The following is a 24,139-nucleotide window of genomic DNA, read 5'->3' on the forward strand; positions in this document are numbered from 1 at the left end:
CTTTGTAATCACTCATTCAATAAACATGACTTTTGTCAAGTCGGGACCGATCAATATCTTCAGTGGAGAGCGGGGTAGAGATGCAGACCTCGAAGGGAAGCTCTGCAAAGCCAATATTGCACCGGTGAAGGTAAGAGCCCAGAGCTGACTGGGGATCAAAGCCGGACATCTCTCCCTCTTCGGACTCAGGTCTCTCTGTGACAAGCTCCAATAGTGCAAGAAACAGCACAATGAGATCATCTGGGCTGCGGAGGCCACGCAGCTGGTCTAGCACCACATCTGCTGCCCAATCTCCATCCTCGCCTCCTCCCATGTCCACCTGTTGCACAGGTAAAATAGTGAGAGAATTAGAAAACAATAGTGAAGAGGCAACACACCCATGGGAAGGGTCCGCAGTAGGTGAAGATCTCGGTACCTTCAGTTGCTGCAGAAAAGCGGACAGCGGCGGACATGCTGATGTATTTCTCACGTACTTCAGAAGGACGCTTGTCAGGCTGTCATCATTAGAATCCTCCAGCTGAAGGCATGGACTCATCACCATCGAGTCAAGCTCACAACAGCACTCAGATCATAGATTACTTCAGAATTTATTTTTCCCACATTAATTATCAATTTTAGACTGCAGTCGCACCTCGTCTGGTTCGGAGGTGAATTGTATCAGTGTACACAGTGCGACATCGTATGGACGCACACTGTACGCCCTTGTTGCTTCAATCTCCATTAGCAAAAGTCCAGCCACAATCAACCTCTCCAATAATAAAATCTAAAGTGCTAAGGCCTGCAGCAAAGCGTAATTGATTGAAGCCAATGAGGCATCAGGTGTAAGTACTGTACAGACTTTCGTGTCGTAGGTCTTAACAAAGTCAAGCAAACTCTATTCAACAGAAAACTGCATGAAAAGTTAGAAGTTGCCTCCATCGATAGACATTTTCAGCCCGAATTACATAGCAAGATTTAGCATGCATGCACGGATTGGAACGCCAGCGAACTGACAAGCAGTTGCCGAGAAGTCACAGACTTGGACATGATCAGAGCCGTTTTTCCTTTCTTGAGGAGACGAGACAACTGTGATTTGAACATTCAAAAAAGAAATCAAGGAAGTACAATCGGGCGAATCGGTCGAGATCGATGAGATGCCTCCCTACTGACCATGGGACTTAGCTACTGGCATGTGGTCAGCTGTTGGACGCTTGCCATTGCCTAGCTTTCCTCAAACGCAGATAGGAAGCATCAGATGTAGATCCAGCTGGTGTTTGGCCCACGGATCTTGTTCTTCTCGCCACAAAATTAATTATATTCAGCAGAGACCACGTGGGCACATCATCGTGAGGTGTTTCAGCCAGCGACTTTCTGTGATGGACGTGGAACGCAGAGATGCTGAAATAAAAAAGGTATGAATCCTGAGATCATACAAACCGCGATGGTCTGAAAATTTTGAGGAATTCCTGCGGCAGATGCATGCAAAAGATTCAGACAATGATAGCCCTCTGACCTCATAAAAACCAAGACTGAGGGTCTTGGCTGTCCCTGCAGTATTGGGATCGGCTACACCTGTCGCCGGAGGCTCTGAAACAATTGGCAAATGCCTTCCAAGATGAGCTCGAAGCTGGCCTGGAGCAGAAGAGCTCCCTGTTGATGATACCCACCATGGTGGACATGCTTCCACAAGGGTGATGCTCCCATGTTCAAATTGCTGTGGAAGATGTTGCAACCCTTGAGATTCTGTATTTGTCAAAGTTCATTTCATGAGCATGAGCGGGTAGGTGCAAACACTGCCGCCAACGTGATGCCTGTGTGGTCCAGGCATGAGTGTGGCGATTATTATGCAATCGATCTGGGAGGCACAAACCTGAGAGTGCTTTACACCCGTTTGGGGAAGGGTCCTAAGGAAGTGGTGCGAGGTTTATTCATATCCCCCAAACATGCTGTGCGCGTCAAGCTCTGAATTTGCACCGGCGCGGGATCGTTCTGCACAAGGGTTTGATGGGAATGTGACGCTTCCTGTTTGCAGGAGGCAGAGGCGATTAACTCAGCGCCCATCCCACCAGAGATGCAGAGTTGCCCTGTGGAAGAGCTCATGGACTATGTGGCAGGCCACCTCATCGACTGGTCAGAGCAGCACCATTGGTGAGATCAACTGTGCCCCCATAGTTCACACTCCAGCATCTCTGAGTCCTCTGAGTAAGAGCAGCATTTGGCTTCCCCTCCACCAATGAGCTATCCGCCTGTCTCGATGATGGTATGGAATCTCAGTGATTATAAGTCCGCCCATTCTAGAGGAGCACCTGTGGAAATGGGCCCCTCGTATTATGGCCTGCCCGTATATAAATTAAGCTCCAAAGACATGGACTGGGGAGCTTGAAACAACAGGAACTCACAGGTGGATGACAATTAGAGACTAGTATCCGGACAACTCTAGTTCTCATGCAAATGTGAGGCGACCAGCTAATCTGAGTGGCTTCGATGGGTGATCTGAGGTCATGCATGCTGGTTGGTGCTGCGCAGTAGCATAAGGGAGAGAGAAGTGCCCATCATCGGCTTCTGCTTCAGCTTCCCGGTAGAGCAGACAGCCGTAGATGCAGGGACGCTGCTGAGGTGGACCAAGGGCTACACCAATCCTGGAGCTGTTGGCAAAGACCCTGCCAAACTGCTACATGAGGCATTCAAGCGCAGAGTAAGCCTTTTTATCAATATTGTAGCACCAATTTTAAACCAATAGTAATGTTGGTCTATCATGTGCTGTGGAGAGGCAAACCTGCAAATTGACATATGATTGACCTTGCAAAATGAAGTAAATAGTGAGGGTTCTTGTTGCAGCGCAGTACGGTAATTGACATGCGTGGGTTCTGGCAGGGGGTCAATGTACACATAGGAGCGCTGCTGAATGACACAGTGGGCACACTGGCTGCGGCAAGATATGTCGATGGGCAGGACACAATTGCTGCTATGATTATGGGCACAGGTGTGTGCGGCCCTGATCCCCTCGCGTATGTATCCTTATACAGATGGTGCTGGGGCGCAATCCGCATGTCTCAGTGTACTACATTTCTCGTATCTGCTCACAGAGCTCTTTGTGATCTGATAAGGGCAAAGGGTAAGCGCTGTGACGTGTGATGTCCTGGATCAAATAGGGAGTAATGATATTTTATAATACTTCTTTCAATGACCCAGTGATATCTTCTGGGAGAACAGCAGCAAATTGCACGAAAGTAGTTGCCATCCCACAAGGTTGATTGCCGGATCGCATGCAGGCACAAACGCATGCTACATGGAGCTTTTGGGGCGCATCACAAAGTGGCTGCCGCACTACCGGCCTCGCACCTCAGACATGGTTGTCAACATTGAGTGGCCTGGATTCCAGGTGTGCAACTTTCCCTCTTCGTCACCCAAGTCAACCTAGTGCACCATGCAAAAAGGGCTCTGCGGAAGTCCGCCAATCTGCTTGTCAGGACACCCATAAGAATCCGGAAGGCATTATTTGCCACAGTGTAGGCTTGACAAAGCAGTGTGTCAGCGCAGGCAGCGGAGTTGCCGATACTGGAAGAGGACCGGCACTTGGATGAGGAGTCCAACAACCCAGGCCAGCAGCGCTTTGAGAAGCTGACTGCCGGCCTCTACATGGGGGACATTGCGCGCCGCATCATCCTCAGGTGAATGCATTGATTGCTCCACAGCTCTGCTTACGGATACTCAGGCCCCTTCCTTCCGACAACAGTGCACCCCACTGTACAATACTGCACGCCCTGGAACCCCTGGACCGTCCAGTTTCATTCCCTCAGACTCACACTTGATAAATGGTACTCGCCAATTGATTGCATAGCAGCTCATGCAGGTTTGGCTCGCAAATATGCTTTTCTGGGCCTGATGGCCTGTAAGAACAGCCCAGTTGGGTACAATGCCACGCGCATGCAGAGTCGAGCTGCAAGACTGAAGCATGGGTGCTGTGTGCAGGGCGGCAGAGGAGAGGGAGTTGTTTGATGGGCGGGTGCCAGAGGGGCTGCGCACGATGGAGACCTTCCCAACAAAGTTTGTTGGCATCGCCGCACAGGATGACACCCCAGACCTGAGCAGGACAGCCGGCGTCCTGCATCGAGCTTTTGGCTTCGACCCGGACAGCATCAGCCCCCAGGATCGCAAGGAGGTGGGCTTGCAGTCAGGACCTCTCAGAAGATGTATATTAGATGTGTATCTGGTTGCAAGATTAATTGGGCATGCCAGTATTGCGTCTGCTGTCACACTGCCTCTAATGCTGTGATATTGCTGTCCCAGTCACCTCTCTTGCGCAAGATTATTGCCAGTCCGTGTGACCTACACGGCGCACATCCAAATCAGTAAACCTTTGAAAATTTGGTGCAGGTGAAGGAGATATGCGCGATGGTGACGGTGCGCAGCGCGCGGCTGGTGGCGGCGGCTGTGTGCGGCATCATGCGCCACCTGGGCCGGGACGTGGGGGACCCCGCGGGGGGGGCGCCCCCCCGCACCTGCATTGCGGTGGACGGGGGGATCTTCGTGCGCTACGGCTTCTACCGCGAGCTCCTGAAGCAGGGCGTGCGCGACATCCTTGGGGACGCTGTTGCAGACCAGGCGCGCTGCACACCCTCTACCTATCTCATTGGACTGCTCAGATCTCGTGCTTCAGGCATCTTAGAGCATCTTTCCTGTGTATCACGGGGCTGGAAGCCTAGGGGGAACTTGTATGGACACTCGTGCTGTGCTGAAAGGAAGAGCGCTCTTGATGCATGCCACTTTACAAATCTTGACACTCATATCGTGGAATATGATTGCCATCTTGCCGGGCAGTTGTTTCTCTCTCAGAAGGGGGCTGAGGGGAGGTTGTAGACGCGCAGTTTGAGCTGCGGGTGGTGGCGGGCGGGTCGGCGTTTGGGGCGGCCTGTGTGGCAGCGGCGTCGCACAGCTACATGCGCGGCGTGGGGCAGGACGAAGGGCGGCCGTCACCGCCTCCGCGCAGATTTCCGCCTCGCCGCCCCTCGGCCGTCTCGCTGCAGGACTTGGCCGGGCAGTAGTGCTAGCTAAAGTTTTTAAAGCCCACGCCTGAAGCAGACTACCTGGTGGCTGGGTGATGTGGTCAACAAATCTGTTCAATTGTAAGGGTTGTGATATGTTTGGCCTGATTTTTTGACAGTGTCTGAGCGTTCCAGTCAATTTTTTCTGATTAGCGCTTGCTCATTTGAGGCTGGGTAGAAAGACTGCAATTGCACTTTGGGGTCCTTACAATTGCAGTTTCTATATATAAGACAATAAGGATATTGGTTTCAACAAGAATCAATGTAAGACTGGCTGTTGTGATTAAATCAGTCCAAGGAAAGCATGGACCTTGGCAGCTTCCATGCACCTGGAAGCTGGGTCAGACACACTTTTTGCCACATGCCATCTTCCAATTATGCAAAACATAGCATAATCAACAACGAAATCATGCTGTAACAATGCTGTGACATTCTGCCCACCTCCCTATCGCGTATGACTCAGATAGTGTGCAATGGGCACATCCCTTTGGACAACACCTGGACTTGTGGGAATGAATGTACGCCACACGAGATCTAGCAAGATTAATTACGATTTTGGCCCCCTCATGCACATCCGATCTGGCTGTTCTGCCTCCAATGTTTGCAGAAAGCCGCGCATACAAGTGCGCATGCTTGAGGAGATTGAGACACGGGCTGGCAAGTCCGGCAGTAGGTCAGCGACTTGCTCTGCAGTAGTGCGCCAGCAATCAATCCACGAAGACAGCAGGCAGCTTAGTAACAGCTGTGCAAGCACGTCGGAAGGGACAGCCAAGCCAGAATTATCCTTGGCAGCTAAGCCAGTTTGCATTTCATGTGCCCTCGTACTGGGCACAGGCAGCTATTTCAGTCTGACAGGGCTGGCCTTAGCATCAGATTCTGGTCCCCAATCCTTGCTCCAGGAACAGATGATCCCAGCAGAGCTACAGTCTATCCTGGCAGAATCAGCCAGCTTTGGGGACTTGATGTTTCTCCCAGACATCCATCTCAGTCCCCTGAGCACCCTGAGCTTCCTCCTGCAGAACCCACTGGTGACCCTGGCTGTGGCAGCAGCGCTGTACTACATTGTCCCCAGGGCATTTCGTGCCCTCGTGAGATGGCTGGTGCTGCCTCTGGTCCTGGCGTTGGTGGCTTATGTGATCTTCGAGAACCCCTCAGCCGCCCTGGGCCTCGGAAAGGGGGTCTACAGCTGTGAGTCCTCCAGCCTTTTTCTCTTTTGCCAAGGGCATGATTGACTTCTGCGCTTCAGATCGAGTATAGGTACGGCATGCATTGGAGAGCGTGGTCTGGCAAGGTAATGCTTGACAGCTTAAGCGTGTCTGTGCAGTTTTGGATGGGCACAGAGTGGAGGCAAGCGCTGCCATCATCATTGGGCTGGCCATAATCCTGAGCCCATACCTGCTCATTGCTCTGGTGGTGCTCTTTCTGTTGGTGGGCGTGCCCAACCTCCCCTCCTTCCTGCGGCCCCTGCTGCCAGCCCCCATCGTTCAGGTGACTTCCAGCGCCCTGAATGCAGCGTCATTGAGGGCCCACAATCAAGGTGTAGGTAGTGGTGTTACCCTTGGAGCCCAATATTCACTGCGTGTGGGAAAGGAAGGCTTAACAACTCAAAACACTACCGCCAGATGAACTGATACACTGTAATTGCCCTTGCTTATTCAGAGCCACTCCTTGTGCTTTGATTCAGATCGAGGATGTGCAGTTGAATGGCTCATTGAGAGACCAATTCTGGATGTGCAGGTGCAGAAGCAGGCCAGCAATTTTCAGCAGGCAGTGCAGGGCCCCCTGAAGTCTTTGGGGCAGCGGGCAGGTGAGGTGGGAAGCGGCCTGCAGAGGAACATTGGGGATGTCCTGGACAGGACCACACAGCCCATGAACCAGGTGTTTTCATTGTCCATTTGCAACGTGCACTGGAACTTCGAGAGTGGCATGCCTCGAGGTCAGGTTGTGAGATGTCTGCAGATGTAGGTTCTTTTAGATTTGAGGCAGTGCAATTGTTATCTTTTCATGGAGAATTGCAAATGCTGACGATTGAGATATTTGATCCTGACAGGCGCTGGAGGGTCCCTCCAAGGTAATTGTGAATGCTGGAGGCACATTCAGACAATTGGAGGAGGGAGCATCTGCTGTGGAACAGAAGGTCTCACTCTGCTCCTTGCTATGAATCCTGCTCCTTTCTTGGTGTGAAAACTAACCCGTGCCAGTGCATGCGTTGTTAGTATTTTTGTATCATACGGGTCAGGATTTGCAGGGACTTGGCGCATGCGTTGGTCTGAGCGAGGATGCATGCTGGTCAGGTGGCGGGTGCAGTGAGCGGTGCAGCAACCTCGCTGCAGCAAACTTCCAGCCGCATGCAATTGACTCTGGACGAGGCCACTCGCTGCAGGGCAGAGCCCACCCCAGAACAGCGCGCTGCATGCGTGGCACGCCAAAAGCAGTCTTACAAAGTGCCGACAGAGTGAGGTTAGCGCATTTGTTCCCTTAGTAGTTAATCGCTTGAGGCTCTCTCATAGTGAGGGAGAGGGGTTTTTGTGAAGGCCAGAGGAACAGCGTGAGAGTGGCTGAGTGGGCAGTGCCTGACAAGGCGTGCTGAATACATGCATTTTACATGCAAATTGAATGATCTATTGGTCAGCATGAGCTGCAATTTTGACTTGGACAAATGTCTGCAGAGAAGCAATATCGATTTATCTTGGACCTTTGAACGTGGGTGAATGCTGCTGCATTGCAGTGCAATGTCTTAACAATCTCACCAGTCAACAATGTTTCTGCCAAAGGTTGAATCTGTACCTGATCGACATCTTGACGGTCAAGTGTTTCATAGCTGAGAGCCAAATGAGTGCAAGACAATGTGGTTCGTATTCCTCCATTTGCACTCTATAGCCCGATCAGGCACGGTTCACGTAACATCCTCTCTTGCTTAAAGCTACTAACCCATCAGAGATGGGAATTAGATGCTGCGAAGGGCATGTGACATCTTCTTTGCTTCCTTGCCCAACACTTGCTGCAATCCTGATGCACCCGTTGCATTGCCATGACCCTGACGCCCCTCTTGCTTCTCCGCTTGCATCTCGCCATTGCCTTTTGGAGAGCCTCTGCTGCCTTCAGGCTGCTCTGATGGTTCAGCCTTATGCTTGCCTCGATCCGTCTGGGCCGTGCGGCTTGGAACAATGTTGCCAAGCGCCTCTGCATGCCCTCCTGCACAACATTGCATCAGCTGATATCTGATCCGGCAGGCATCACCCAATAGTGGAGGAAACTTGGACTGCTTGCTTGAACCATGGATACTCTTGGGGTTGTGATGCATGTTTCTTGAGGTTCTGTGAGATGTGTGAGGAGCAAGTGGGACAGTCAAGTCACCTGCGTGGTCTATTGTGCTCTCCACAGTCTCAGCAGTGGCAGGAGATTGCGGCTGGTCAGTTCTCCTAGCTGCAGCCATGCCAGGCTGGCCCCTCAGAGCAGGGCTCAGCTTCCCCTGCACACTGGCGTAGCTCCTTGCATACAGGCCCCAGCTGATTGGACTCTCTGGAGGCGTCCTGCTGCCCAAGTCACTTACCACCCCATCCCTATCCTCCCTCTGGTTACTCTGGTTAGGCGGCTTCACTGAAGCTGCCTCAGAAGCTGCTGCTACGGGTCCCCATGACTGCCACACCCCACTCCTGATGTACATCTCCCTGCCCTCAGTCTTATACCTGCTGGAAGCTCTCTCCTGCCGCTTGCTGGCTCCAGCCTTGCCTGTCTCCTCTGCAGGCTTTCCCACTGCTGTTCTACTGCCAGCGTTCTCTGACACCTGCTCACGAGCTGCCCACGCTTTGTTGTTTCCTGCACCTGGAGCACTCTTCGAGGGGCTGCCAGGGATTGCTAGTGCATGTCCGCTGCCCTGGAGGCCGTCATGAGCAGGCATGCTTTTCTGGGGAGCACCCTCCTCAGCTTTCTACATGCCGGCGGGGGTTGTTTTGGAGTCAAGTGTAGCTGAGTTTGGGCTGGGTTGTCGACCCCACATTCTGTAGTCCCTGGCAAAGCGCTCACTGGGACTCTCTCGCACAGCCGTCTCACCGGAATGCTCTGCATCTGGATCCGCAGTGCTGCTGTCATTGCTGTTGACTGCAGTGCTCTCATGCTGCTTCTGCAGCAGCGCAAGGGCATCAGGCGGCCGCTGTTTTGCCGGCTTTGCACTGGCTGCGCCGAATGTGGCGGCCCCGGCCTCGGCAGTCGCGCGCATCCGCTGCGCCTGCTCCTGCAGCCAGCCTTTCTTATAAGTACAATTAAATTTTTCTTTCTTGCGAGAATTGCAAGGAAATCTTTGCTGGAAGCCAACGCAGCTTCAAGCTATCTTCAAGCTATTGTCTCAACTGGTGTGGTTTTGGGGTTATCTAGAGCTCAATCCAGGGTGAGTGCGGCGTGCTGCAGCTGGAGATTCTTTCGATTAATCCCAACTGGTGGCATCCAAGCCGACATGCAGTCGTTGCCAAAAGGCCACAAAATGACCTCATGGTATGATACATGCCACCAAAAGCAATGGAGTTTCGAAAATCCACTGAAGCCCCTACAGAGAAAGCTTGCCTGCAGCAGCTGCTCCCAGACCTCCTCTGTGCTGGGGTGTCCAATGTCTGCTGCTGACTGGCCTGGACCAGGGGTGACATGTGGCGTGGGAGTGGGCGGCGCTGCAGTGGCGTGTTGTGGTTTTCGAGGCCTGTTGCGCAAGGCGGTGAAGATGTGGAACACAAATGCCACTGCCAGAATTGCGCACGCCACCTGCAGGTCATAGAGAGTGGATCGATGATTGATGTCTAAATATTCTACAAGCAGAGCGCAATGATTTGATGTGTGCCGGCACTTTTGCATAGAATGGCTTGTGGGAAATTGTACGTGAGAAAGCAGTATTGCACGCATTGCAGCATGGCATGACTGCCCTCGATGGGCGTTAATGCCAGACTCAGAGATGCCAAGCAATCCTTGAGAGACCCGGATGGAATGGAGGCGGTTCTGGCTCCACTATCTAAACCAATCCCTCAGGCGACTGCTGAGCGTTTCTGGCTCCTTGGAGAGTCCAATGCTTGAACACCCACTGTGCAGCTCTGAAGCTTCAAGTAAGGCAGCCTGTGCTCACCTGCGTCAGTCCAGCTGGCAGCCATGCTGGTACGACTGCTAGCCATGCAGAAGCATGCAGGGCTAGTCCCTCATCTTGCAGCCTCGCTGCACGTGTAGCACCCCTCTTGGCGCGTTCAGTCTCCTCCAGTCGCCGACCTTCCTGGATTGTGGCTGCAACATATCAGAGTAATTGGAAATTCAGATTTGCTGAATTGATGTGTCCAGATAAAAGTAAGCTCTCACGAATTTTATGGTTAAAGACACTGCAGGGGGCAATGCATGCTTACCATGGGCAGCGTCATGATCTGATGAGGCCCTCATAGCATGGAAGGACCGCCCTGTCCTGCTCATTTTCCCAAAGTGTCTGGGAGGCAGGTACAGGCCCTGTTCCTGTAGCAGCCTTGTTGCCTGTGTAAGCATATGCATGCATCAATGCCTGGCCCTCAATCCTGACGAGAACACATTCGTGTCCTGCAATGCTTGGTGAAGGGAGGGAGTGCCATCTATTTCTTTAGCAACTCATCAACAATAAACGATTATCCTGATCCTAATAGTAGCTCTCTTGAGAACCGCATTCAGCCGCCACTTCAGAGTGAAAAAGACGCACATGAAACACACGTACACTCAGCAGGCCAAAAGGTCGCATACCTTGGCTGGCTTGGACCCAATTGAGAAGCATCGGTGAGGTGCTGTGAGACTGACGCCGCTCTGCATCAGAACGTGGGCGCCTCGCAATGATCAAGTGGGCGACCTAAGTCTGCATACGATCTGGCTCGTCATCAAAAGCTGTTGCAAGTCAATTGGGGCCAGCACAAGTTGACAATGACACCGTGATCGTCTTTGAGGTGAAGGGTGCGGTGGCTTATCCGTCACAGAATTCCTGCAAAAGCGGCTTCCATTCTTGTGCCATTTGCATCAACTTAGCACCCCTGTGTCCTACTAGGACAGGAACCTTCCTTTCCAAGATTACAAGGTGCTGGAATATGACTGACGAGGTTGGCATTGAGGTCATGTCCCAGCGTTTATACAAATGGAGAGTGGGGTTCAATTTCACTCAAGTTCAATCAATTCAATTCTTCCTCACGAGGTAATTGACTTACACAGTGCATTTATGGTAATGATGCGCATGCACACCAATCATGCATGCGCAAATCCTACTGACCCACACCCAGGCAAATCAAGCTCTGGCTGTAAGGCAGCGAGCCAGTCAGCATCTGCACATAAAGGGCCTTGAGGTCCCCTCCGTGCAAATGCGTTGTTCACCGCATCACTGGCGATTCGCATGCATGCGATTCGTTCACCTTTGCTGTGGCTTTCCACTCTCTACTCCTAATTGCAAACTTACTTGCAATCACCATGGCAAAATTGGAATCATTATACTGTACATGTATACACACAGCGTAGTCTCATCTCATACAGGAACCTCATCCTAACTCCACCAGTGTTCTGCACTCAAAATCAAATACTCAACTGGGAGATTCCGATCAAGTTCAACAAAGCCATAAAACCAAGGAGCTCCCGAGCGGCCTATTGCCCTCGGGCGCTTTGTTAGTTCAGCTCTTCTCGGGGACACAATGACTTCAACAAGATGCAGCCCTTGGCTTCAGCCTCTCTGGATAGACAGCAAGGGCCGCATATTGCCAGAGGGGGTCTGTGATCCGCATGCCAGCTGTCGGCCGCCTTCTGCTCTTTGAGGCCTCTGATGCAGCAGGAGCCTCCGCTGGTGATATGCTCTGTTCAGCTCTGACACACTGCTCGCTGATGCGCGGCGGATCATCACTGCGTGCCTCTCTGTGACCTCTGCGCGGAAGAGCGTGCCCCTGCAGCAGCTCGAAACCAAAATGGGTCATTCAAGTTGATGAGTAGTGAAGAATATGCAGTGATTGCAGAACTTGTTGCTTGGACAGCGCCCTGCCAGATTCACTACTCCTTCCTCACTCATAATTCCTTCCTGTTCTAGCCAAGGCATGTTTCGGCATTTGTCATGTGCAAAAAACCTTGCTGATCTCCAGGATCTGATACCATGGATAATGACAGCCTGTTCGTCAGGGGAAAATGCACACCTTGTCCAGCATCCTCCTTGCAAGCCCATACACCCAGCGCAACAGGGAGGTACTGACAATCGTCACCAGGACTGCACAGCCACTCACCACCTGCAAGGCAGACAGAATTACTCCACTTACTGAAACCCAGATAGCTTGCAGGTAAGGTGCATGACGCATGCAATGGTTATCTTCAGTACGCCCATTGGCAGTAGATCAGATTTTGTTAGGAGCTGATGGGAAAAGGAGCTGCACCAAGGCTTCAGGTGTGACTGCAGGCCGTGGCAGTCCATGAAGCCACAGCTGTGGCAGCCTTCTTCCTGTCCTTGGTCCGACCTGCATGCACTAGATTTCAGGCAATTTTTGCAGGCGCTACACGAAGCAATTGCTCACACCCAGAAGGAGGGTATGCAACTCCAATAGAGCTGATGGCCCGGCATGTATAGGCGCCTGCAGACACATGTTATGACCGAGGACTCACTTGAAGTGCACTGTTGCACATGGGACATCGAGCATTGTGCCCATCTCCTTGAATGCTCCCACTTTGCAAAAGATCTTCCTCGCATTGCTGCCCTGTTGGCACAGATGAGGTGAATAAAGCGCCTTTTCACTACCAATGCATGCCGTTGTAAAGCCGTTCAGACAGTCTGCTGGAGAACCCATTTGAAGGAAACATACCTCTTTGAGCTTCCTCATATAGATGCTGAGACGATGTACTGCATTCGGAAACATCAATTACCTGCGCATGAATAAAGAGGAATTATCTGTTGAGCAATGATTCTTCACAAGTGTCGGTGGGCGCAGCACAGAGGAATGATCGCCCTCACGTCGGCAATTGTTTCTGTGTTCCAACTCTGTGGAGAACGTGTCGATTTCATACGTTTGCTGGCGCTCGCTAGGCCAGGAGCAAGGCCAGCGTGGGATCCCAAGTGCAGGTTGGGTTTTGGCGTGAGCGCCTGCACGGTACCAGTCAACGTAGATTGGACATGTTGGTAGTAATTTGACATTAATCCAGCGAATTCGTCAATTGAACGCGATCGATCATCCCTCTGCCAAGGACTTCAAGTGATTCTGACTGTTGCACCTACTTGGCTCTGCCCTTTTTAATGTAATTCTAGGAAAGGTGCAGTGAGCCACAAACAATAGCAATGTAAACGGGGGGTCCAAAAGGGTACAAATATATGACGCAAGGAGCTAAATGCCTACCATGCCCATCCCCATGCTGCTGAAAGCAGCATGCTTTCCCTGTCTGTCCACTCCGCGTACGCTAGTACTCGTGCTATCATCCATTATTAACAACAACGGTGCTCTATGCAACGCACGCTTTGTAAATTCCTTAATAAAAAATTGGGACACCCGTGCGTGTTTCGATACCGCAAGTACTCTGCTATCTCGTAGGTTCTCAGGGTTGTCATAAAAACCCTGAGCTTCCTCTCAGCTGCATCTGACTCTCGACAACTTGGAAGGTGCCGCGGCCCTAAGTCTCACATCTACGACAGGTTACCAATATCGTGTTGATGTTGTCATCTACAATCGTCAATCTAAAGTTTGTAGCTAGCCTGCTCTGTCTGTTCGTTGCTGCCTATAGCAGCTAGCTTCGACGCTGTTCTTCCTCGTGTAAGATATTACTTTATCCAGGGAAAGTGAAGAGTGATCTCAGTATGGTAGGCAGTGGACCTTGTCCAACGATGAGGCGACCAGTGTTGCCTTCAAACCAGCTTCAGGTGATCCTTTCGTATCACTCTGTGCTCAGATGACTGTAGGTTTTACTTTGCGGCCAAAAATGCCAAGACGCAGCTTTTCTGATGGTGTATTGTTATTGCGAAAAGATGATATGTGCTGCCACAATTACAGGTACACAGCCTGGGCTGCTTCAAGCGCCCCAAGGGCTGTGGCTCCATCAAGAGGGCGTCACAGCAGCAGACTAGGGCATCTGCCAGCAACGGATCAAATGGGAGCACCTCCAATGGGAGCACCTCCAATGGTGCCACCAGTAACGGGAATGGTGCATCGCCTACGCGATCAGAGGCTGACAAGAATGATCGCAGATTTGTCAAGTGGGCCAAGATGTCCCTCAGTGAGCTTGGCCAGCTGTCTTTGACTGAGGAACTGGAGGCAGCAAGAGCACAGCAAGAGTTCTCGCGAGATCCAAATCGAGTGCCCAAAGTGCAGAACAAGGCAAGCTTGCTCCAGCATCACTATTTAGCTTGCACCTGAGAGCTTTAGACTCAACGCAGCAGGTGATCTGGACATTGAGATTGTCAGCAATATGTTGGCAAGTGAATCACATGGTGTGCCTGCGACTGCCACAGGTGCAGCTGAGTACTTATGGAGACAGCCTGGGCAAGAACCTCACAGAACTCCGAGAATTCATTGACAACAACTTGCAGGGTGAGTCGCCTGCTTGAGTCCGTTTAAATATTCCATGCTCCAATGGCCTCATGCATCCGTACTCATACTACTGCTTTCTTGCATTCAGCTCAGACCTGTATTAGTACCACTAGGAGATGATCTTCAGGTCCAATCCTGTCTCTGCTGAGGACTAAGCACAGATATCACCCCAAAGTGCGCGTCACCTGTTGCTGGAATGAGCTGTTGTAATGAAGACGCACATGCGCAGGTGTGATTGGGGGCGTGCATCTGCTGCCAATCTACCCGTCCTCCGGAGACGGGGGCTTTGCGCCGTTGTGTTATGACGACGTGGACCCACACTTTGGCAAGTGGGAGGATGTGGAGGCGATTGCCAAGGAGTATGACCTCATGCTGGAGCTTATGATAAATCATATCTCCCCCAAATCAGCCCAGTTCCAGGACTTCCTCGAGAAGGGGGATGCCTCAGAGCACGCCAGCATGTTTATCGACTGGCAGAAGTTCTGGGGCTCGCCAGGTGTGCATCTGACTTTGTGTAAACGCTTCACCTGTCCCTTCTATGGCCAACTGAAGGCTGCTATGGGGAAGGGGTCCAGCAGATGTATCCTTGCTGCCCCTCCTCTGGCTTGCATAACGGCTGGTGGCAATTTCTTAAGCCACGATTCCTGTCAATATTACCTTCACAAAAAGTGCATGGTTCTCATCAGTCTGTATGGCCTTGCGAAGCAGCACAACTGTGAATAATGGTGGCTTTAAAGGGGCGTATGCCTTCTGTGCAGACCGACCAAACGAGGAAGACTTAAAACAGATCAGGACGCGTAAGGCAGACATGCCTATGCTGCCAGTGACACTGAAGGACGGGTCCAAGCGGGAGCTCTGGTGCACCTTTGGCCCTGAGCAGATTGACATTGACATTGACTCCCCCTCAGGTAATTCTACTTCCCGTCTTCAATGGTTTCAAGGGACCACACAGGTTTAAAGCTGGCCTACCAGCACACTTTGAACCAGTGGCATACCAAAGGCCTGAGCCCATTTTCTGATCCTGCTCTCACGTCTCCGGAATGCAGCAAGCACCAATTCCTTTTGAGCTGCAACATGCAAGCAAACCATGAAGGAGACAGTGGGCATCAGTCTTGGACAGCAGTGTGATTAAGAGGAATCCCCTTCTATTTAGCAGGTCAAGCTTCTGCTCCTGCAGGGCGCAAATTTGTGGAGGACTCACTCAGATCCTTGTGTTCGCGCGGCGCTCGCATGGTCCGATTGGATGCCTATGGATATGCCACCAAGAAGCCAGGGACGAGGTGTTTCTTCGAGGTGCGCAGCCCTCTCCATTTGCAAAGCAGCATTTGCATTGTATGCAGCAATGTGGCATGGAGTGCATTGGGGCCTCTCCCCTAATCCCAGTCTTCCAGAGAAGACAGGAATCATTGAGTGTAGTTGGCAGGGCAATTCCTTCATGCATGAAAATGATGGCTGTGCTGCAGGAGCCAGAGGCCTGGCAGATCTTGAAGGACCTCGAAAAGATCTCGGACGAGTATGACAGCAGGTGTGGTCTTGTCGTGCCTCTGCCTTGATGTTCCCTGATACCCATAATCCTAATCACTGTAGATGTCGAAGCACACTTAGTTTCCCATAGGCAGGCAGCTGAAACAAATACAGCGAGAAATGAACAGCGAAGTGCCATGCACATCTGTCTGTCACCGCCCTAGCACTTTTGCACGAACGTGGTCCCGCTGGGAACCGAAGGTTCTCACTTCCAAATTGGAAGGCACTGCATGCCCTCACATGCTTCCCATGCAAGCCTGGAGGCATTCTCATTCTTTGAATATCCCTCCAGGCTTACCTGCATTTTGATGCTGCATGCTGCACTTTCCAACTTAGAATTTGAAGTCAAATGCACCGCATGGGCATGGCACGCTGCTGTGCAAGGTAGAGGGACCTTCCTCGGGATCGTCTCTCTAGGCTCACTTGCACACAGACACACGTGCACACAGCCACACGCGCAGAAGCCTGCTGGTTTTGAATTTCGGATTTGAATTCAGGAGCACTTTGCATGCATGCGCAGGCTGCTGTGCGAGGTGCACGAGGAGTACTCGACCAACATAGCGCTGGCGCTGCACGGCTACTGGGTGTATGATTTCAGCCTGCCGCTGCTCATCCTGCACGCGTTCACCTTCAAGACCATGGACAACCTGCGCCACTGGCTCGGCATCTGCCCTCGCCGCCAGATCACCGTCCTCGACACTCACGACGGCATGGGCATCGATGACATCGCCGGCCTTGCCGAGGTGGGCACCTTTTCGAATTTCAATTTGAATTTCCCAATAATTGGAAGTTCGAAACTTTTAAATTTTAAATGTTTGAAATTCTTGTAGTTTTGAGCTTGAGCTGTACCAGACCCATATGGAGTCCGGTAGGGAGGCTGCTCCTCTGGCAAATCTTTGGATACGAGAGAATAGTGTGGAAGGCTGGCACGTCGATGGCACATGCAAGTTTTGTCCTTTCACAGGCTTCGTTGCATGACCTGCTGTATCAGTACTTCGGCAGGAAGTGCTCTGAGATGCTCTGCTTAGCCCATGCAATGTTATGAGACCGGACATGCTGGGCCTTGCATCAATCCTGTGCAATCTGAACTGCCAGCTCATCATGATGAATGCACCCAGCAACAGCGAAATGAGACTCCAGACGACCGTGCAACCAGCCATTATGTTGCGCCCGGCTGGGCCAATCCGCCACAGGCAAGACAGCGCTGATCAGCGATGAGTCCCTGACACATCAGTGCTGACGTGGCCGCCAGGTGTGCGACGTGGAGCAGCTGCAGGAGGTTGTGGAGCACCGGCTGGGCTGCAACCCCAACATGAAGTACCTCTACAGCGGCCGCCAGCGCGGATACGTGGGCAATCCGCACCAGTACAATTGCACATATTTCTCCGCGCTGCATGGCAACGCTCGCCACTACCTCATGGCGCGCGCGATCCAGTTCTTCACCCCCGGCCTCCCCATGGTCTACTACGTCGGCCTGCTAGCCGGCAGGAACGACCATGAGGTGAACACACTACTGATACTGCTGTCTTTGCTGCACATAATGGATGGGATCCGTCCGGATTTTGTTCTGGTCATGGAGCCGTGAAGTTTGCTGCAGATGAAGAGAGGTGACATGCCGACTGTGCTTCTCATTCTCAAAGAAGTGAAGCATGCTCTTGTCCAGGTTGTGTTCCTATGCTGTCAGCTGGGCCCAAGGGGCAGATTCCTACTGCCCTGGACCCACGAAGTGAAGTGTAGAAGCTACAGGGCTACATGACATGCTGAGCATGACCCAGCAGCCCACCTCAAACCCCTAAACTGAGCTAGAAGAGCGGCGGTGGCAGTTGAGGCTATTGTGATCTCTTGGCTGACGCGTTTTCTGCTGTGATTTTGCGGCGCAGTCGGCGGACCGGGACAACAATCCGCGCGGCATAAACCGGCACAAGTTCTCGCTGGAGGAGGCTGATGAGGCCGCGCAGCAGCCGGTGGTGCAGGCGCTCTTTGACCTCTGCCGCTTCCGCAACCAGCACCCCGCCTTCAACGGCAAGGCAAGGCCCCTGCACTGCTATGTCTTCATGTACTGGCTAATGCAGTTGCGAAATTTTGGCAGGTTGGCGCATTGCTATTTGTATAATTAGCACCTGTCACCCTTGAGTAGTCATGCATGGCTGAGAAGAGAATGGAGGAAAGATATGGCAGACGTGCAAGCCAGAGAGCGAGCGCCATCGTGGGATTGAAAGCAAGAAACAACGCTGACATGCAAGGCAGAAAAACACTCCTGGTCAATCTCATCGTGAACAGCAAATGTTTTGTCATGTCTTGCTGTCCAGTGCTGCAACCCTGGTAAGAAAACGCTGCTTCTTGCCAGCCTCGGATGCAGCGCACGGACATAATGGGAGAGATAGCATTGTCTGCTGACTCGGACCAGGCTGGTGGTGACTGCTTGAGGCTACAGAGCCTTGTGCGGTAGCTACTGGCGGGGCATGCATGCTGAGTTTTAGAGGCGTAGGATTGCTCCTGGTGGTGTGCAGGTGACGATCAGCCAGGACACAGACAGCCACTGCCTGGAGGTGACATGGAAGAACGGCAAGCATTCAGCCACCCTGCATGCGGATGTGGTGGACATGTCATTCGAGATCATTGCCACTCTGGAGGGGGAGAAGACTGGCGAGCTGCACACCTTCAAGTAAGCCTTTCTTGGCCAATCCTCACAGCGACAAGATGTGACTCACATCATGTGACGGTGCCATCTGCATCCGGGCATGCTTGTCTGAATTTCCTGCAGGCACCATGGCTCAGTATGGATACAGTAACATACATGATACAGTAACACAGCAGATAATCTACCACTCTTGTGTGAAGCAGTGAGAGTAAGCACATGTGGAGTTGAAAGAGGCAGTCTGTTTGAAATTAAAATTAGAAAATGTAACTCACTGTTGATGATTAAAATTAGAATATTTAGATTCGATTGTGTGCAGGTACACACTCGATGACACTGACACCTATGAGCCCACCATGGACGAGTGCGTGGCGCCAGCAGTCTTTTAATCAAGAATCTTGAGCTATAATTTTTTCACATGATAAGCCAGTGGTTGCTCTGAGTCCTAGTTTTCCAAAAATTTCTTGATGGCAGCTGCTGCAGTGCTGTTGCAGCTTCAGCTTCAAAATTATTTAATTAGAGCCATAGAGGTGATCAGAGGACCCTGAGGCTCAGTGTTTAGAGAAGGTGACAAAAAAGAGCTGTGCAGCTTTGAGGGCGATTTGTCCAGGTCTAGTCAGTCTTCAGCCAAAGAAGCAGCTGACAGAGTTTAGCATTGCTATTGCCATTTTTTGGTGACGTATTGATTACCTTCCTGCCAGGAAAGGTTGCTTTTGCAAGTCCTGCAGCCACGAGGAGCTGAGTGATTTTCGCACACTTGTGCTTTTTGGAAACAGCAGCTATTGTGGTTGTGGTAGGTTGTACATTATGCGCAAGCCTGAGCAGAAGAAGTATGAGGTCTTTTTCTTGTGCCAATCTGAACCCACTTGGAAAGAGTCCTGCAGCGTGGGTACTGGCGTAGATTTTGATGTGTGAAGATAAAGTGTAAGAGGTATGCGAGTTTGTCTGGGATGCAATTTTGGACAAATGTTGTTGCAAAGGCCCTGACAGATCCTCATGCGTCTCATTACACGAAAAACTGTAAGTTGGCCAGAAGCTTTAGCTACCTTACCAAGCCTTCCTCTCAGCACAGTTATTTGTAAGGCTGCAAAAGAAAGCAGACTGGAAGTCACAATTTCGACCACAAAATTGAAAATAATGATGCATACTTGACAGGCGTGTACAGCAGTTCCTGCACTCAATCTCTGAATCTCCCTTCATGCATATGGCCTGCGGCCGTAGCATCTATCTACTAGAGTTGACGGCCTTTGAGTGGCTGCAGCTAACAATCACAAAGGATATTACGGAACTCCAATTGCACAATTGCAATCTGACACCAGGATCCTGACAATAGGTAAAACCATGCAGACTGCACTGCAGGACACCCAGGTCCCACAAGCAAGAATATTTGAGTGGACATCAGAAGCTCCAACCAATTCAGGCCTCCACGGCTGTGACAGGGCTTGCTGCAATTGACAGGTCTGCACCCTCGTCGGTGTAGGCCTTCTTCTGCCAGGTCTTCTCAGGATCTGCACACACACCACACCAGAAAGTAAAGCTGCTATTATTTTCCCCCTTTTGTAGATGCCTCCAGTGCCAGAGGCAAGTGCGTATGCACACAAGCTGTCGATGTAGAGGCTTCCAAAATACTACTCAAGATCTCCTAAAGCTGCTGTTTGGCACATGAAATCAGGCAGCCTATATTACTGAAAGGAATCCATTCCATTGGAAGCATGCATGCTTGTGAGTCACTGGGCCTGAAAGAATGCTGCCAACATCCTGAGAACACTTCTTCTGCATGTCAAGATTGCCAAGCCTCTGTAGGAGAACCCGCGGATAAATTATCACAAAACGGGACTAAAGCTATCACATCAGGATTTGGCATCGCGCACCGTTCTTGCGTGCCACGTAGGCGTTGCCGGTCTTCGAGAGCAGGTCAAAGCCGGTGACTGGGGTGAAGCGCTTCTCAGGACCCTGGATGACGTAATTCAGCTTGGGGTTGACAAAGTAGGGGATCGAGTACCGCGCACCCTGCACCCCACCCCAGCCTCAGCACTGTAATTCAAGATGAAAACCTCTCACATTTCCATGTCACGCTGCGCTGCAGGATCTGAAAATTGCATCAGCATGGCGCTTTGTTTGGGTCCTGCATTAGTTGTTGAGGTTTGGTCATAACAAAGATCTGTTGCGTCAGGCACCGAGGAGCACATGTGACATTCAAGATGCATGTGAAAAGCTCCCCGCATGCCAATAGATGACGGAGACAGCATCATGGCACTGCTTGACAAATAGCTAGTCCAGGGAAGTCACGACAGAAGCAGGAACCGTTAGGGCCTTGTAGTCAGATCTGCTCTCTGAAAAAAATACTGTCGGGAGTGAGTCATGGGTGAGTCATGAAATTTGAGTCGTGGGTGAGTCACCTTGGGGTCCCCCTCCTTGGGGGCGCGAACGCGGTGGTAGGTGGACTTGAGTAGCCCGTCCGTCCAGCGAGTGAGCCCGTCCCCAATGTTCACCGTCAGAAGGCCCGGCCTGCAGAGAGACACATAGTGCCAATTTTCATTGAGAGGGCTTTGCTGCCTTTCTGATGCTTGACTTGCGCTGTTTGCTCTGGCACCACAGCAAATTTTGTTTCGACAGTGCTTGTACAGAACCTTGTCATGGTGCAACTTGACATCGAATATGCATGCGCTGCTTTGTCGCGTGATGAATCCTGAGAGCCTTGCATGCCTGCACAGGTACTGGTACGCAAAAGCCAGCTGATACACCTTAAGCCAGCCATTTTGCTATTCTGTCTAAGTCTGTCTAATCATGCCTAGAAAACTGCAAAGGGGGACTCACTTGGGGTCCAGGGGAGTCCATTCGCGGGCAACAGGCACATGGTTCCAGATGTTGCCGATGTCCTCAATGAGGGACAGGTCCTCGATCTCGTTGCCAGGCGCTATTTCCAACCCAATGTCGCCTGCAGTCAGCCAAGCACAAATCGCCCCAAACGTACTCTGGAAGAAATCACCAAGGTGCCCTTGCAGGAATCTTTAAATGGGCGCTTATTTCCCCCACAATCGCAGACTGTGTCACACTGCAGTTTCTGCAACTGCAGTGTCACACATGACCGGACAAGAACGAGGTTCCAGCTACAGAGTGGCAAATTTGCAATTTTGGTGTTTACAAAAAGCATGCAGCACCGCTGCAGTGAATGCTTTATTCCTTACGCGTGCTTCCAGTGGCGTGAAGCTGCCGTTGAAACTTCAAGGCACTGCGGAACAGGCTCCCTCATATCCTTGAAGAGTGTCAGCACTGTGCAACACTAGTATCACCCGAGGACATTGAGTCTCTCGGACTGGTTGCTATGGAGGGCTATACATCCTGTGAACGTAGTTGGGGATCCCTCTGCTGGAATGACCATGTGAGACATGACCTTGATGCCATCGGGCATGCACATGACTGGTGAGGAAAGTGCAAGAATCGAGAAGACTGGAGACCAGTAATTCAAGTGCTCCTTGACGGACCTAGTCCTTAATGATTGGAAAACGTGCAATAAGAGTAGTAATCCCTCTACCTCCAAGCAACGCATGTGTACTCCGAAGCACATGCCCTGTTTTTACAGTGGGGAGTGATTGAAAGGCACCTTCGCGCTGGTAGAGGATGGTTAGCACGTCCATGTCAGCGTGCGCATGCAGCCGAGGGGGCAGCTTGCCGGTGGCGGCCGCCTCCTGCTCCTCAGTCACCGGCGGATAGTAGTTCCAGGCTGCGCATCACACACACATTCAAGCAAGGCTGAATGTTTCAGCAGGCAAGGGGTTTGCCGTCCCAGAGCTTGAGCAAATATGCTTCAAGCTGAGAGCATGTGACTTGTAGATGCAGTATGTGGTGTGGGTGTGAAGGGAAAAAGGGGCTCACCCACAAAGCTGGGGTTCTCCTCTGAGGTGATGTCGAAAGCCTGCAATGCAGCCAGACAAAACCGTTGCACCCAAAATTCCAAACTCAACTATAATGCAAGTCATGTCAGCTGCAGTGCATTGCTTTATACATATGTGGCACTGGATCTTCAGCAGGTATGTCGAGCAGAAGCATCCAGTCACTCTGAGGCTACCGTCGGATTGCTGCCAGAGCACAAAGCACGCTCCACAGAATTGCACAACGTGTAGGGATGATGTGTGTTAGTGGTGGGCTTACATCGTCGATGATGATCTCATCGCGGCCCAGGGCGATGAAGAGCGCCTTGAGGATGGTGACTGCCACTTTGTGCACCTTCTCCTGGAAGTCCAGCGCTGTCTGCGCCCACTCTTTGCCCAGCACCTGCACATTCAATATTTCCTTTGGGAGCCTATGAGCATGTGCAGCGCAGACTGCAGTTTATAGTCTTGCCAGGGCCTCAGGGAGGAAGTGAACCTTTGGTCCTGAGAACCTCCCGTTTGAGGCATGCAGATTAGAGGCTGCGTTGATCAGGGCATCAGTGGTTTGGTGAGTGCCGCAGCTGTCGTGTGCAAAGGCAGCGTCCGGAGCAAGAAAAGGTGCTTATGCATCCATGGCGCTTGGGTGAAGAATGGCCGGTGTGTGGCAAAACTGATGACTCACCTCGGGCCATTCCTCGCCATCAAACTTCTGGACCTTGAAATCGTAGCCGCCGGTGCCGTACCTTCCCACAGACCACCACTCCCACAGCCGGTTTCCTGTCATCCACCAAGAGATCCACATTGCTCACGCCAAATATTTGGACCATCTTGGCATCTGTGCACAGTGCAACTGCAGGCCGTTTACCATCGACAGAAGTACAGGATCACCTGTCACTGTCTCGAGTTCATCTGGACCTCGATGCCCCAGGTAGGTGTCGGGGTTGAACGGCCACTTTGCCTTGACTTCGTTGGGCAGTGCCAGGAACCGCTGACCTGCTTTCAATGCCTTCTCAAAGTCTTCTTGAGGTATTCCGTGACCTGCAAAGCATTTGAAAGCTCAATTCAGACACACTTAAAATATCTCAACTGGGTCATATCTGCCGAGTCGGCATTGGATAGGCTGCTGGCCTCACAGTGCCAGTCCCATGGCCGAACGGGACGATCGCCACCTGCCGTTCGCGAATCCGTTAGAGGAGGAGCACGCACCTCCAATGTAGAAGAAGCCCACATCTTTGGATGCCTCCAGGAGCTGAGATGCGATCTCTTGTTTCCTCTCCTCGAAATTCGAGATGTCGACCGTCACGATCTTCCTCGGCATGCTGGGCTCTACGTTGCACGCAGTCAGATAGAGTCAGTAAGTAGGACTGAAGCCTTGAATGAAGTCTCGCAAGTCAATTTGCGTGGCCAAAACGCGTTGGGTTGCGGACAACATGGAGGAACAAGGTTTCAACGAGGGCACGTGCCCACACGCGAGGACAGGATGTGTCCGTGTGAGCCTTCCTTCAAACGTCAGGCTCAAAGTGGGGGCGTCGATCTCTAACATCATTGACTTGAGATCAC

General features: G+C 51.7%; 5 protein-coding genes across 5 annotated transcripts; 3 read left to right on the plus strand and 2 right to left on the minus strand.

The window, feature by feature from the left end:
* The first annotated feature begins 1,067 nt into the window (after positions 1-1,067).
* Positions 1,068-5,309, plus strand: COCSUDRAFT_24901 (actin-like ATPase domain-containing protein). Its single transcript, XM_005645581.1, has 11 exons — positions 1,068-1,391; positions 1,534-1,670; positions 1,804-1,894; positions 2,012-2,127; positions 2,506-2,674; positions 2,854-2,962; positions 3,252-3,361; positions 3,520-3,650; positions 3,952-4,141; positions 4,357-4,584; positions 4,848-5,309. Exons 1-11 carry the CDS (start codon positions 1,170-1,172, stop codon positions 5,022-5,024), a joined length of 1,680 nt encoding a protein of 559 aa, XP_005645638.1. The 5' UTR covers positions 1,068-1,169; the 3' UTR covers positions 5,025-5,309.
* Positions 5,310-5,929: 620 nt separating this feature from the next.
* COCSUDRAFT_57016 (hypothetical protein) lies at positions 5,930-7,483 on the plus strand (the record flags this gene model as incomplete). The annotated part of the gene is made up of 5 exons (XM_005645582.1): positions 5,930-6,212; positions 6,349-6,512; positions 6,762-6,902; positions 7,075-7,161; positions 7,319-7,483. The coding sequence occupies 5 exons, from the start codon at positions 5,930-5,932 to the stop codon at positions 7,481-7,483; spliced, it is 840 nt and encodes a 279-aa protein (XP_005645639.1).
* A 488-nt stretch (positions 7,484-7,971) lies between these two features.
* On the minus strand, positions 7,972-10,414 carry COCSUDRAFT_57017 (hypothetical protein; the record flags this gene model as incomplete). The annotated part of the gene is made up of 6 exons (XM_005645583.1): positions 7,972-8,219; positions 8,382-8,811; positions 9,067-9,258; positions 9,606-9,776; positions 10,132-10,272; positions 10,400-10,414. 6 exons carry the CDS (start codon positions 10,412-10,414, stop codon positions 7,972-7,974), a joined length of 1,197 nt encoding a protein of 398 aa, XP_005645640.1.
* A 4,028-nt stretch (positions 10,415-14,442) lies between these two features.
* COCSUDRAFT_57018 (sucrose phosphorylase) lies at positions 14,443-19,096 on the plus strand (the record flags this gene model as incomplete). Its single annotated transcript, XM_005645584.1, has 10 exons — positions 14,443-14,545; positions 14,775-15,041; positions 15,304-15,453; positions 15,723-15,838; positions 16,009-16,070; positions 16,590-16,812; positions 17,322-17,570; positions 17,950-18,117; positions 18,580-18,734; positions 19,027-19,096. The coding sequence occupies 10 exons, from the start codon at positions 14,443-14,445 to the stop codon at positions 19,094-19,096; spliced, it is 1,563 nt and encodes a 520-aa protein (XP_005645641.1).
* Positions 19,097-20,123: 1,027 nt separating this feature from the next.
* On the minus strand, positions 20,124-23,897 carry COCSUDRAFT_43449 (Clavaminate synthase-like protein; the record flags this gene model as incomplete). The annotated part of the gene is made up of 10 exons (XM_005645585.1): positions 20,124-20,215; positions 20,579-20,717; positions 21,107-21,215; positions 21,525-21,645; positions 22,312-22,431; positions 22,584-22,623; positions 22,860-22,982; positions 23,262-23,356; positions 23,468-23,617; positions 23,786-23,897. The coding sequence occupies 10 exons, from the start codon at positions 23,895-23,897 to the stop codon at positions 20,124-20,126; spliced, it is 1,101 nt and encodes a 366-aa protein (XP_005645642.1).
* Positions 23,898-24,139: the final 242 nt, after the last annotated feature.

Source organism: Coccomyxa subellipsoidea, assembly GCF_000258705.1.
Source record: "Coccomyxa subellipsoidea C-169, whole genome shotgun sequence".
NCBI lineage: Eukaryota > Viridiplantae > Chlorophyta > Trebouxiophyceae > Coccomyxaceae > Coccomyxa > Coccomyxa subellipsoidea.